The 15217-nt window shown below is 53.1% G+C and overlaps 1 protein-coding gene across 2 annotated transcripts in view; it reads left to right on the top strand.

Moving 5' to 3' along the window:
• Positions 1–15217, top strand: part of AKNA (AT-hook transcription factor) — a 78538-nt gene that overhangs the window by 22159 nt on the left and 41162 nt on the right. For both annotated transcript variants that reach the window (XM_034793923.1, XM_034793922.1), the window contains exons 2-4: positions 7523–8083; positions 11916–13138; positions 13944–14018. In XM_034793923.1, coding sequence (XP_034649814.1) covers positions 7732–8083; positions 11916–13138; positions 13944–14018 — 1650 coding nt within the window. In that variant the 5' untranslated portion in view covers positions 7523–7731. The remainder of the gene's footprint in view (positions 1–7522; positions 8084–11915; positions 13139–13943; positions 14019–15217) is intronic.

Here is a 15217-nt window from a genome sequence, read left to right as displayed (position 1 = left end):
GGCCAGGGCTTTCACAAGTGGCCAGGGACTGTGGGGGCCCAACATGAGCTCTTTTGGGGAGCGGCCTGATTTCCAGAGCATGGGTGTCTGACAGGCCCCCTTTAAAGCATCTCTCAAAATCACTAGTCACTGGGAAACCCGGGGCCACAATAATAACAACAACAACACTGGTCTACAATTTTTGAGAAGTCGTCTGCTTCAGAGATAAAATGTGCTATTTATTATGTATTTTGATGTGCTGAATTCAAATATGACAATTAAAACAACTGGCTACTGTTTCTAAGATATTTACGTTTTTACATTTTATGTCTATGTATATTGTGTAGATAGTAGAGTTTTAATCATAAATTGTAAACCTAGGTCTTTTCATGTGTTTATGGTTGCTTTACGTGATAATATTTCACCTGTCCTGTTTATGTAACACTTTAAAAATCAGCAAAAGGGTTATATAAATCAAATTTATTATGAAACAAAAGGCAAAAAACTATTATGTACATAGTTTAGTCCTATTCAGTGTCTACTCGGTGCTTCTTGGCTTGTCTCTTGTATTCATTAAATGGAGCATCTCTTGTCACTGTCCAGCAATAGTCTGCAAGCATTGATGGGCTCCATTTGCCCTGATGGCGTTTCTCCATTGTTGCAATGTCCTGGTGAAATTGCTTGCCATGCTCGTCGCTCACTGCTCTGCAGTTCGGTGGAAAAAAATCTAGATGAGAGTGCAAAAAATGTATCTTTAGTGACATGTTGCAACCAAGGCTTTTGTATGCCTTGAGGAGGTTTTCCACCAACAACCTGTAGTTGTCTGCCTTGTTGTTTCCGAGAAAATTTATTGCCACTAACTGGAAGGCTTTCCATGCCGTCTTTTCCTTGCCACGCAGTGCATGGTCAAATGCATCATCTCGAAGAAGTTCACGAATCTGAGGACCAACAAAGACACCTTCCTTTATCTTAGCTTCACTTAACCTTGGAAATTTTCCACGGAGGTACTTGAAAGCTGTTTGTGTTTTGTCTATGGCCTTGACAAAGTTCTTCATCAGACCCAGCTTGATGTGTAAGGGTGGTAACAAAATCTTCGTTGATTCAACAAGTGGTGGATGCTGAACACTTTTCCTCCCAGGCTCCAATGACTGTCAGAGTGGCCAATCTTTCTTGATGTAGTGGGAATCTCTTGCATGACTATCCCATTCGCAGAGAAAACAGCAGTACTTTGTGTATCCAGTCTGCAGACCAAGCAAGAAAGCAACAACCTTCAAATCGCCACAAAACTGCCACTGATGTTGGTCATAGTTTATGCACCTCAAAAGTTGTTTCACGTTGTCATAGGTTTCCTTCATATGGACTGCATGACCAACTGGAATTGATGGCAAAACATTGCCATTATGCAGTAAAACAGCTTTAAGACTCGTCTTCGATGAATCAATGAACAGTCTCCACTCATCTGGATCGTGAACGATGTTGGGGGCTGCCATCACACCATCGATGTTGTTGCAGGCTACAAGATCCCTTTCATGAAGAAGAATGGGACAAGATCCTTTTGACGGTCACGGAACATGGAAACCCTAACATCACCTGCCAGGAGATTCCACTGCTGTAGTCTGGAGCCCAACAGCTCTTCCTTACTCTTGGGTAGTTCCAAATCCCTGACAAGGTCATTCAGTTCACCTTGTGTTATGAGGTATGGTTCAGAAGAGGAGGATGGGAGAAAATGTGGGTCCTGTGACATTGATGGTTCAGGACCAGAAGTTTCATCCTCTTCCTCGTCTGACTCAAGTGAGAGTGATTCTGGTGTATCAGGAACCAGCAGTCCTTCTCCGTGGGCGTATAGCTGATGGAATGTTTGAATAATGCACAGTCCACTTTTTCTTCTTTGACACACCTTTCCCAACTGGAGGCACCATGCAGAATAACAATTGCTGGTATGATCTGTTGGCTCTCTCCAAATCATTGGCACTGCAAAAGGCATAGATTTTCCTTTTCCTGTTCAACCACTGGCGAAGATTTGTTGCACAAGTGTTGCAGCATATGTGTGGGGCCCACCTCTTGTCCTGATCTCCAATTTTGCAGCCAAAATAAAGGTGATAGGCTTTCTTAACCATAATGCTTATACTGCGCTTTTGTGATGCAAAAGTCACTTTACCACAAACATAGCAGAAGTTATCTGCACTGTTCACAAAAGTATGAGGCATCTCTGCTCACTTTGGCTAAACAGAAATGTGTCCCTTTGCAAAATCAAACACTGACAAATAAGAGAGCACGACACTGTATGATTTCGAGAGCGGATATAGGGAAATTTGTTCAGCAGAGTGATGTAAGCTTCGTTATGATTGCATCATCCATGACTTCTAGGAATAACATGGTGCAATTCATGTCATGTATGATGCAATACCAGCTTCAGATTGCATCATTCATTGTTTTGCCTAAAAAGCAAGTACTGTCCAAACCCAGTCATAGATTTATTCATAGATCCAGTCAAAGATGTATTTTAGTCATTTCTGGTTTAAATTGAGATCCCTTCCCTTTATAACTCACTTATCCTCCGCCATTCCCAAGTCAAGGGTCGTTTATACTGACCCAATAGCATATCTTGAAAACTAGAGCCAATCAACCATTTTAAGCATCATTTTCGTTCTCAGTGACCCAGAATTAGTAAAGTTTGACGACATTTATTTCCGAAGCATTTTGGCTGTAGAGCAGTGTAATAAGGCATCCGCTAGAGAGGAAGGGAGTGAAAGTTCTCCAGTCCTGCCCTTAGGTCATCAGTGGAATGAGTCTGCTGGATCTCAGCCACTGTCTCTTTTGCGCACAGTCCGACTTGTGCTACACACACAGATACGTTTCCATACAGACAGCGAACAGGCTCCAAGCTCAGTCTGGCTGTTCTCTTATTTTGTCATCCCCTCTCTCTGCCGTCAGCCTCCCGCCTTATTTGGCTCTCTTCCCCCACTAACTCTGGCTGACCTGCACAGCCACCAGAGCGTTGGGGAGAAATGGAAGGACCTCAAACAGCTCCATGCCCTCCCACACACCCTGGAGGGCAGGAAAGCTTTGGAGCTCTTCATCCTGAAACAAAGCCCTTCTGCCCTTTTCCGGGTCCCACTGCACGGCCCCTGTGGTGGACTCTACAAGGGCATGTCATGCCCTTCTTTGAGGTCCTTTTCTCCGCTCCCAGCTGCCCTGTGGCGAGACCAGCTTGTTCCCCTGCCGAGTGACCTGGGGCTGTGGGGGATGAGTCCTCGCTGGCTTTGGCAGGTCGAGCTCCCCCTACCAGCCAGGTGTCTTTGGATTAGCTCCTTCCCCTGCATCATCTTTGTGGGGTTGGCGTTGGTAGATGGCAGAAGCTGGGCGCTCTCTGGGAGTGGCTTATTCCTGCCCACTAGTGCTCTCACCTTGTTCTCCCCAATTGAAGACCCATGTGTTGCCCGTTAGTGTCCCGGGTAGTGTCACTGCTCCAGGCACTGATATTGGATTGACGACCCCACGCCCAAACTCACTTCCCAGGGCTGCTGCTCCTGGATCTCGGAGCGAACTGATTCTGAATGCGGGAGCAAAGGGGTTAATAGCCGTGCTCTGCTGAGACCTTTGTTTGGTTTTGTTAGTCACTGAGTAAACTGGGGCTTAACGTCAGGGGTGAACTGGTAGGGAAAAAAATTGATTTAATCCAGGAATGACCAGGTGTGTGTGTGCATGCCCTGTATTGGATGATGTGTGCCCAGTTGTGCAGAACTGCCTAGCTGTGTGTCATTGGCCCTATATTGCTAACAGCTGAGGGTGATTCTCCAGTAGCCCAAATAAAGGGGGCCTGTGGTTTTTTTTTTTTTTTTTTTTTTTTTTAACAGGGGGAATCTCAGTTCTAACCTCAATGGCACTGAAGGTTTGAGTGGCCACGGTCCACAACAGTGGTGACAGTGAAGTCCCAGGTGGTTGTGGACGTGTTATAATACCTTCTTGGGGTGAGGCATCGGGTGTGGGAGGAGACCAGTGTTTGGGGTCACAGCTGAGAGAACGTTCTGCTTCCTTGTTCCACAGCAAGGAAGACAGGAGAGAGGAGCAGTTTGCTGGGGTGTGATTTTGCTCCTGGTGGGAGCAGATGGGAGGAAGCGGTCTTGGGGCAGTGCCTGGCACAGGAACAAGAGCTGAGAGCAGCAGAGCTAATGCTGGGGACTCCAGAGCCGGAGCTGCCGGCACTCTAGGGGTTAATGATGGAAGCGGCACGGTCACCAAGATTGCCAACCAAGCACCGAAGAGAGGGATTAGTGCTGTTTTATTCTTTGAGTTCATTTTTTTTTCCCCTTCCCAAGCTTGAGTTTGAATTTGGCTGAGGCCAAACTGCGGTGAATTGTGAGTTCTCCGCTCAGGAGCGGCCCGTTGGCATCGGAGCCTGGCAGGGTGGAGCGGGAGGGGCTGTGTTGGGTGCTGCTCGTTAAGAGTGAAGGTGAATGCTGCGCTGGAGGCCAGTCGTTTGCAGGAACGGCTGGGGCTGCAGCCGAGCACGCTTCCCCACCCACGCCAGGAGCCGCAGCCCCCGGAGGCATCGCTGCTGGGGAGACCAGGGCATTTGGGCTTCCAGGGCCTGTTCAGTCCTTGGCCGCTCTTCATCGTGTGATGATTTGGGTTGGTGGGTTTTGTTATGTGGACACCACCCAAGTGGGAACTAGGCTGAGACCCAACAGCTCATTTCACACAGGCCACCAGTGATTGGCTGCTTGCTACTCTCCTGGAACCAGATTCAAACCAGTGATCTAGGCCTTGATGGGCACCGTGTCCCCAAAGCCGCTTGGTGTCCACCACAAAGGGACCTCTGCCGGCGTCCCAGGGCCACTGACTCCAGCTGGAGCTGCAGGTGCTCGCACCACTGAACATCAGCCGGCTTGTTCGCCAGTACAACGGCCTGTCTGCTAAGTGGCTTCGCTTGGTCCACGGCAGCCGGGATCGGGCAAACGCCTGCACTGGCTTCGTGCCACCTCGCCCTGGAAGGGAAGGTCCCTTTGCCAAGGGAAGGCCAACGTGTGAGTAGAGGCAGACTGGGTGAAACTGGCTAGTGAAGTGAAAGAGGCGGCTCATGGCTCAGCGGTTTCAGGGCAAGAGGGCAATTGTTATTGGACAGATAGGGTGGCCGATGTGCTCTCTGCACATGCACTCCTGCGCGTGCTGCTCCCTGATGGCACACGGCAGGAGTTTGCAAGACAGTGTCAAGTCCAATGCAGGCGTCCCTGGCTGGCGAAGGGTCTGACCGTGCAGATAGTGGTGCCAATTCCTGGCTCCACAGGTCATAATTTACCAAGGAGCTGGGCTGATCAGTGCCTGGCACAACCACGGGCAGTGTCCAGTGCAGAGAGGGAGAGAACACCTTGCTTTGATCTGAGCCAGACAGGAGTTTCCTGGGGCCCTCTGCCTGCTTTCTGATCCCGCCATTGCAGCCTTGCGGGTACTTGGGGGAGTTTGCCCAATCCCACCTCAGTGTGAGAGAACAGCAACCTGGTATGGGAGCTGGCGGCAGGCAGCCTGCATTGAGGGTGCATGCAGATCACCTGCTCCTTGGGGCCCCACAAAGAGGACAGCGGAGCAGACGTCTTACTATGCAGATGTACTGAGGTCCCCCTGCCTGGCGGAGCAATGGCCCCATGCCTGCGCACTCCTGCAGTGGGTTCTCGAGGGCTGAGCAAGGGTGAAGCAGCTGGGGAAAGGCCCCTGCAGCAGAGAGACACAGGAAGGGAGAGAGCAGGGCTGGTGGTTGGTGTGGGGGGAGGATAAACACCAGCTCAGCTGCATGAGAGCATCCCCTGCTGTTGGGAGCTGCTTCCCGAGTAACAATGGGAGCTGCTGCTAATGGAGGCCTTGCCGGGCAGCACCAGGTCCAGCTGCTCCAGGCTCCAAACCCCAATGGCCCTGAGCAGCACTGACCTCCCTTCCTTTGGGGGGGTCAGACTCCTGCGGTCGCCTCTGGCTGAGGCTGAGTATACAGGGAGGGGCTGGAGAGAGGAGGCCAAAAAAGTTCTGCCGCTGAGTGCAGTCTGGGGGGGCAGAGGGGCTCGCGGCCCCCCTGGGCGAGGGCTCCGCTCCCCAGGCCCAGCCAGTGTGCACACCGGGCAGCTCTCCCCTAGGGAGTGAGAATTTCCTTTTCCTCACCCCAGCCACTGGAGGAGATGGGCTGTGGCACATCACCCCATCGCAGAGCTCCAGCGGGACAGGTGAACGGACTTGTTTGGGGCCGGACTGGCATTTCTCCAATGCTGTGTTGAGACGGAGACCGGCACGGCTGGGAGCTCCCCCACAGCCAGCGCCCCTCACCGTTCCCTGCAGCACCTCCTGGGCACTCCCACCATGACTGCTCCTGCAATGTTGCCCGATGTGCCCATCCAGCCATTGATTGCTTTCCTCGCCTGTAACAGTGGGTCAGTGTATCTCCAGCTGCACGGAAGAGGGGGCGGGGTGGAGCCGGTCTTTGCCCTGAATAGACTCCCCTGTAGGAGAATTGCAGCCTGGGCAGCTGCTGGGAAGCCTCCCTGGCGCTCTGAGCAATGCCATGTTTGTGTGTGACCTCCCTGGCAGACCCTTCGCCGCCTCGTCTGCTCCAGGACGGAGGAGGACGGGTCCTAATGCCCACTTTGAGCATGGCTGGCACTCCCACCCGGACGCCTGGCCCAGATGGCAGATGGGCCCGCTGGGTTTCATGGCAGGTCTTGTCTGTATGCCCAGGTGAAGGGGCGCTGCATTCGCTGCAGGGCTGGTGTGGCCAGCCTGCTCACAGGTGAGACTTGCGTTTGAGGATCGGCAGCTGCTGAACACACTGTCCATGCTGGCTGGCGTCACGATGAGCCAGGCTTTGGGAATGGGGAGGTGTGTGTGCATTATGGCACAGCGCCCCCTTCTGCCTGCTCGTAGAGCGGCTGTGATCCTGGGACCGGGCTGGGAAGAGGCAGGGAGGGATTGTATCAAGCAATGTGGTGGAAGGAAGGGCAGGGAGACAGCTGTGTGGGAAGGTGAAGACCATTGGCCCGTCCTGCTGATGTTGAGTAGGACGTGGTGCTGGGTTCAGGCTGTGGCCAACAGAACGTACCGCTAAGCAGTTCTTTGCCGCTTGTCCAGAGCGCGTCTGACTGGGCCGCCGCTCCCAGCAGCACGCCCAGTGTCGAGAGGGGAGCGCCACGTGGGGCCGGCGGGCTCAGCGGGAGTCCACCTTCCTAGCTTCCACATGGGACGTTACCTTGGACAGAGGCCCAGGCCAACGTGACGTCGCCGTGTGGCGACACCCCAGTCCAGGCAGCACCATGTCACGACGGCATCTGTGTGGCGCCTAGCCTGGATGTCAGACCCCTTTCTGGGGAGGGGAGGGTACAATCCATGAGGTGACTTGGCTGCCCTTGGAGCTGGGGAGGGGGAGAGCTGGTGGGGAAAGCTTCAGGGAGCAGCTGACATCTCTGGGCTGGGGCGGGGGGACACACAGGGAGAGGGACTGTCTGAATAGAGCCCACTGTGTCCCTCCTGACTGCCATTAAGCATCTCTCCGTCTCTCTCCTCTTAGCTGCAGGCAGGATACTGAAGCGCTGAATGGAGCTGCGCTGTGACCTACATTTCCCAAGGAAGCAAAGCGCCCCCAGCCCCCGGAGCTTCCTCGGTGCCTGCACCATGAAATGATGCAAGTGAAGCCCCTTCTGCCCCGGCAGGTGCCTCCTTAGCCAGGCTTCTCGCCCTGCCGCCTCACCTCACGCCCTTCGTCGGGGACGGCAGGACATGGCCAGCTCGGCGCCGTGGGCCCACTGGGGAGAGGCGGGTCTTGGCCATGGCTCTGGGCAGCGGCAGCGCTGGGAGGAAGCGGTGGAGCAGGGATCTGAGGGGTACATGGAGGAGAATGGAGTTGCTGGACTGGACGAGAACGGACTGGTGGGTCGCGCTGGCCAGTGGGATGAGTCCCCGGCCCAGGAAAACACTGAACTGGAGTTCCTGGGGAACGTCAAGCTTATGAAGGGGCCACCATCCCCCCAGGGGCTCTTGGCACAGAGTGACAGGAGCTTCGACCTTAGTGAACTGCAGGAGTTTGAGTGGAGCAGCGTCCAAGGAGACAATGCCAGGAGCCCACCCGCTGGTGAGTCAGCGCTCTCTTCTGTCCTCTTCCTCTGGTAGCCTGCATGTACTACGGAGATAGCACAGATATCTCCGAGCAGGGAGTGACTGCCACAGGGGGGATGGGCGATGCCAGGGCATTGGGTGTTTTCTCCAGACCCCAGTAGTCTGCTGGGACCTGGGAAATGCAGCTCAGTTGCCTTGAAGAACACAAATCCCAGTGAGCTTAAGTGTATAGGTATTGCCACTAAAATGCAGCTACCTCTGGGGTAGAACACTGAACCCATCGGATGTGCGCATCACAACAGTTTAGTACAGGAAGAGAGGAGCCATTCTGTATTCAATTGAAACCGCAGTTGGCATGTGGTCTTTCATGATCACAAGGGATGAGGGCGTGCGTCTAATAATCTCATTCAGCATTACAGCACTGGGGCAAAGAGAACGCTACCTATTGAAATTCCAGTGCCCATGCTTGCAACGCCTTAACGTTTTCCTGGGAGGTCCCTCACCCGAGCACTGAGTTGGTCTGATGTTAATCAGCTTATGAGACCTGGCAGGATCTGGGCTGAAGGTGCTATGGCTGCAGGCTAGAGACGCCCTCCTGTTGGGAAGGGCCAGTTCTCAGGAAATTCACTCAAGAAGATTTTCTCCTGACGCGTCTGACGCACAAGAGGGGAGTGCCAGGTGCGTCAGGTGTTGTGCAGGGAATATGTACCTGCATCTACCTCTCAGTGTGGTCACAGTTATGGCCTACAGTCCATACATAAGAACGGCCATACTGGGTCAGACCAAAGGTCCATCCAGCCCAGTATCCTGTCTACTGACTGTGGCCAATGCCAGGTGCCCCAGAGGGAGTGAACCTAACAGGTAATGATCAAGTGATCTCTTTCCTGCCATCCATCTCCCCTCTGACAGACAGAGGCTAGGGCAGGGGTTCTCAAACTGGGGGTCGGGATCCCTCAGGGGGTCGCGAGGTCATTACATGGGGAGTCGCGAGCTGTCAACCTCCACCCCAAACCCCGCTTGCCTCCAGCATTTATAATGGTGTTAAATATATTTAAAAGGATGTTTAATTTATTGGGGGGGTCACACTCAGAGGCTTGCTATGTGAAAGGGGGCCGCCAGTAAAAAAAGTTTGAGACCCACTGGGCTAGGGACACCGTTCCTTACCCATCTTGGCTAATAGCCATTAATTGACTTAACCTCCATGAATTTATCTAGTTCTCTTTTTAAACCCTGTTAGAGTCCTGGCCTTCACAACCTCCTCAGGCAAGGAGTTCCACAGGTTGACTGTGCGCTGTGTGAAGAAGAACTTCCTTTTATTTGTTTTAAACCTGCTGCCCATTCATTTCATTTGGTGGCTGCTAGTTTTTATATTATGGGAACAAGTACATAACTTTTCCTTATTCACTTTCTCCACACCACTCATGATTTTATATACGTCTATCATATCCCTCCTTAGTCTCCTCTTTTCCAAGCTGAAAAGTCCTAGCCTCTTTAATCTCTCCTCATCCGTATTGGTAGAAGTCAGCTTTCTGGGAAGGAACCTTTAGAACTGTATGGTAAGCGGCAAAGTCCCAGCACGGTGCTAACTAGGAAGCCGAGCGTTGGAATAAATGACCATTGCGCAGCATGGAAAGATGTTAACAGCTGGAGTGTCCTTGGGGAGCAAACACCAGGACTAGTGCTGGTCAGGACATAGTCTAGAAGTCTGAAACCCCAGCCAGGAGACTCTTCATTTCTATTCTCAGCTGTGACACCAGACTGCTGCTGTGTCTTGGGGCAAGTCACCAATGGTAAATTTTCACAAGTGCCGAAGACTAAGTCTACACAGCAACTAGACACCCACGGCTGGCCTGTGCCAGCCGACTCGGGTTCATGGGGCTGTTTCGCTGCTGTGCAGACGTCTGGGCTCGGGCTGGAGTCTGGGATCTAGGACCCTGAGAGGTGGGAGGGTCCCAAAGCTGGGGCTCCAGCCCAAACTCAGACGTCTACAATCTGAGCCCAAGTTGGCTGGCACGGGCCAGCTGCAGGGTTTTTCTTCTCTGTATAGACATACCCTCACTCACTAAGCAGCCCAGATTGGGACGTCGGCACCTAAATCCTTTGGGCATTTCAGAAACTGTTACCCTTAATCTCTGCGCCTTGCGTTCCATTGGCTGGGGATGGTGATTGTTCCCAGGGATGTTGAGATTGACTGGTTAATGTGTAAGATGGTTAAAATGAAAACCAGGGTAATGCTAAGGAGTTTAAGACCTTGGAATGGGAAGGGAACAGTGGAAGCAGCAAGATTTCCTGATGGTACCAACATTTCAGTGAATTGAGACTGAGGAAGATTTTGTGAGAAACTCTGGACGGAGCTGAAAAGAGGAGGTGTTTGAGCAGTGCAAACGGGTGGGAGCCAGTTGGGCGGGTGAATGTCAGTGCAGTCCAGGGCAAAGTAATGGGTCTGTGAAGAAATCCTTAAGGCCGGTAAGATGCAGTGGTGGGTTTGGATTTAGTTGTAAAAGATCGAGCTGTCCTTGCCAACATCTCCGTGGAGGCATCTGCTCAGTGGTTGCTGGAAAAGTCAAGAAGATATCCGGGGTACGTCTGCGCTGCAGTTGGGAAGGGTGATTGCAGGACATATGGTGAGCGGGGGGCCATAGGCGGAGGGCCAGACTAGCCGCCTGACTACGCACCTAGGAAACCAGGTCGGGATTGTACTCGGGTGACTAGCCCATCCCACTGCCCGTGCAGCTACAACTCTGTTTAGTGAACTCACTTGATCTCTGCTAGCTCAGCCGGCCCTCCCAACTGCCGGGTAATTGTTTCCTTAGCCTGTATTGAGGGCCAAGGAATAATATGCAAATATCTTCATGTGGTTAATGATGATGACCCCTAATATATTCTCAGTGTTACATATATACTGAAGGTACGTCGTCCTCTGATGGATAGCATTCAAGGTTTGGCCATCTCCCCTTAAAGCCGTAACAGAAATAGAAACATCCCAAAGCAGGGACTATAAAAAACGATTAGGGACATTCGGCCTGATACTCTTGATGCACACCAGCAGGATAGGAGAAACTCCACTGGAGTTGATGAAGTTCCATCAACGTTAAAATGAGTTCCATCAACGTTAAATGAGAGGAGAATTGGACCTGCTGGGCAAGGGAAGTTCCATGTGATTTTCCAGATTGACAATATTAAGGGTAAAATATTCAGAAGTGTCATCTTCTAAAGTGACTTGGGACTTTCACTGGAAGTCAATGGAACCTAGGTTGCTACGGCACTCTTAAATATTTTACCCCAGGACTAGGTGGCTTGGCTTGGAGAACAGAAAAAAGAGAGATGCTGGAGGTCTAGAAATGTATGCATGGTGCAGAGAAAGCCACTTGGGCTGCTCCCATCTTGTAATGGAACAAGAGGGTGCTCAGAAAGGGTTGAAAGGCAGTATATTTTAAAACGGCAGAACTGGAAAGAATTAGTTACGTATGTGTGATCACTAGTTCTCTACGTAACATGACCTGTGGGACTCGCTGCAGCAGGAGAATATGGGGGCAAAAAGCCCCCATTATTATTAAAAAACAAAACAAAAACCCCCATGTTTGTAGGAATAATAATACCACCGCCTAGTTCTTACAGAGCACTTTTACCAAAGGAGGTCAGTATCATTACCCCCATTTACACATAGGGAAACTGAGGCACAGGACGGAGACGTGACTTGCCCAAAGTCCCTCAGCAGGCCAGTGCCAGGCCAGGAATAGAACCCAACTCTCCTGAACAGTTTTGGAGTTGGGTTCATGGGGAGAAATCAAATGAACAAAGAAACCATAGAGCCCTTGGTGATGGTAGCACTATTGTTTGTTTTCCAGATGATGGCGAGGAGCTAGAGCATGATGGGACACAGGAGGACCCAACCTCCCCAGCCCACTGGCACCCACAGAGAGACAGACAGCTAGACATGACTGAAGAGGATGAGGACCAAGCCAGCTCAGGGGACGTGGAGAGACAGGAGGGGGACTGGGAGGCAGGGAGTGAAGGGGAGCTCTCTTTTGAGGGCCAGTATGGCTCAGAGTACAGTGCCAGCCCCGATGCTCTGCGGGACGCCCAGGCTCTGTACGGGGACTACGGCAAATCCTTCAGCTTCACCACAGATGGCGGAGAGGAGCTTTCGGGACACTCTGACGTCAGCCCACCCCCTTCCAGCACCCTGCTGGAGCGCTCCCACAAGCCAAGCCAGAGAACCGGAGCTGATGTCTTTGAAAGCCAGAGCCAACTTGGAGAGAGCCTGGAGTTCCCCGCAGAAACGGAGTCCTCGTCGCCCTCAAGCGGGCACCTGGACAGCCCCAAGCTGAGCCCGCTGGCTGATTCCAGACGCTGGAGCCTCCTGCACCACCTGTCTGTGGAAGACCTTCAGAATGCCCCGAGCATCAACGCGGAGACCTTGCCAGAATCCTCCTATACTGAGAGCGTGGAGGACCCACCGCAAACCATCTCCAAGGCAACCTCTGCTGCTCGAGCTAGGGCATCCCACCGCCGCCCTGTGCTTGCAGCCGAGCCTTCGGAGAGCTCAAGGCTCAAGGCAACAGAGACTCCCCTTTCCCTACGGCAGGCTGGCAGCCAGCAGCAGGACAGGGCTCGGAAGCTGAAGAAGGCCATTTCCCCAGCACTCCCTTCCAAGTTCATCAGGCAGTCCAGGTCCCTGAGCCCTCGGGGGAACACCAGTAAGCAGGCAGAGCGGTCTGGCTCGCCCAAGTCAGGCCCCGCCAGGCTGTCCCTGGCTGCAGCCGAAGTCTCGCGATACGGGCGAGGCCAGCTCAACTACCCGCTGCCGGATTTGTCCAAGGTGGAGCCGCGGGTGAAGTTCCCAAAGGACGATCAGAGTTACCGCCCTCCGCGGAGCAGGACTCTGCCCATGAGGGCCAGGGGGTCAGCAAGCCCCGTGGTCTTCAAGTCTCCTGCGGAGATCGTCCGGGAGGTGTTGCTGAGCAGCGCGGAGGGGTCCCCGCAAAAATGCCCTACCCCTTCCACCACCATGGTGCCCGAGGAGTTCAAGTCCCCGCAGCAAGCCACTGAGCTGGTGAAGCAGCTGCAGGTAACTTCCACCTCTCACAAACCAGGGAAGCCTCACTAGAAGAGAGACCAGGGATCTCTCTGCAGGATTGAAATCAGAGGGCCCTCCCTTTTCACTCTTATCATAGAATGTCAGGGTTGGAAGGGACCTCAGGAGGTCATCTAGTCCAACCCCCTGCTCAAAGCAGGACCAATCCCCAGGCAGATTTTTGCCCCCAGATCCCTAAATGGCCCCCTCAAGGATTGAACTCACAACCCCTGGGTTTAGCAGGCCAATGCACAAACCACTGAGCTATCCCTTTCCCCTAAGAAGCTGGGCAGAAAGGGGCCACAGAGCATGGAGGGAATAAATGTTGGCGCCTTCACCTGTATGGTGTCGCCTCTGGATTAGGAGACAATGCTGACTGGGGACGTTCATCCCTCTGGAATCCCGGTCAGCATTGCCAAGGGGCAGATCATTGCATGGGGTGTTAATGACGGGGCATTAGAATTAACCATAGGGAAACCACAGTCACTTATTCAGGTAGAATATTGCGTGCGCATGTGTGTGGAGGGGGAACTAATTTTTGATGTCTTGACTCTTGGTTTGCAGACTAAATTCTGAAGTCCCTATTATCCGAAGCCCTGGATGCACGGGCCTCTGCAGCGTTTACATGTGCAGTGTGTGTGTGTCTGTACACATGCACTGGCACTTTCATACCCGGTGGCTAACTGCTCCTTCAGCATCCACCTTCCCCCAGCTGGACATTTATGTTGCGATATAAATACTCAGTGACAGTAACACCCGTACGTGACCCTGACGTGTGCTCTCCTCCTTCTCCTTCCAGGAGGACTACCACAGACTGCTGACCAAGTACGCTGAGGCTGAGAACACCATTGACCGGCTGCGGCTGAGAGCAAAGGTACAACGGTCAGGGAGTCTGAAACAGGCCAGAGATTGGCACCGCACCCCTCCTTGCAGCTGTTTCTTCCAGATGCTTTGGGGGCTGTCACATTGGGCCGGCAGACTCTCAAGAGCAGGCTGCGTGTGAGATTTACAATAGTAAGAGTATTTAAGATGGGGAGGGGTCGTTATCTCTATTTTACAGCTAGGGAAAGCCAAGCACAAAGAGGTGAAGTGACTCCCCGTGGTCACGCAGCAGGGAATAGAACCTTAGTCTCTTGCCTCTCAGTCCAGGACTCTAGCCACTGGGCCGCGCTGCCTTCTGTCCAGAGATTGCTCAAGACCTGCCCTTTCCATGGTATTGTGGCAGCCCTGGTCTGAGTCAGAAGCAGAAAGGGCCAAGGCAGCCCGGAAATTACGGAATAAATTACCCAAGCTCTCTGGAGCTTCTGAAGAGATTCACTTGTGGTTTGAGAGCAGGGCGAGTGTCGCGGTTGGTTCCCATTTCATCCGGCCGGGTTTTCCCTTGTCGATGCGGGAGCTTGAGGAGCAAGCAGGGGCGCTGCATGCGGGGATCTTAAGCCTTCCCAAAACCAGAGAGGTTTATGCAACTCAGGTGCAGTTCTGAGGATCGGGCTCCAGCCAAACGGCTGGATTGGCTTGTCCCTGGTTGAAGCTTGGATTGTCTCTAAGGGTCAGAATCTGCCCCCTCAGCCTGTCTGCTCAGGAGGGGGGCTGTCTATCTCCAGGGTTAATATCAGTCTGAGCAGTATGGATTCATACCCACACCCCAGCGAGGGCAGCAGTCTGATTTCCATCCCAGGTTTGGTGAGTCTGACAGCACACGCGCACATGGAGGGTTAGTTGCTCAATAGGAACCCGGCTCCCAGCAAAAGGCTCCATCTCTAGTCCCCTTCCAACAGCCCCAGCTTTGAATTCGCAGCGTCCTCGCACGCTGCCTCTTGCTTCCTTCCTCTTTCTGGGGAGCTGCCGAGCTGCGGTTTAGCGAGCGCAGCGCTGGGGGAAGGGAAGTCAAAATCTGGCGCAATGTCACGTGGCGAAGCTTCTCGCTGTCTCCCTGTGGCGGGGCGACGATTCACCGGCACGGCGCCTCCTGCTGGTTGTCCAGGGAATTAGCTCTTTCCCAGCTCCGGAGCGCCCTCTGCTGGCTGAGGTCTTGCCTGCCACTGACCCCCCCCCCCCCCCCCCCCGGTCTCT

This window comes from Trachemys scripta, chromosome 17, assembly GCF_013100865.1.
Source record: "Trachemys scripta elegans isolate TJP31775 chromosome 17, CAS_Tse_1.0, whole genome shotgun sequence".
Lineage (NCBI taxonomy): Eukaryota > Metazoa > Chordata > Testudines > Emydidae > Trachemys > Trachemys scripta.
The sequence above is the reverse complement of the archived record's forward strand: the minus strand, read 5'-3'. Positions and strand labels throughout refer to the sequence as shown.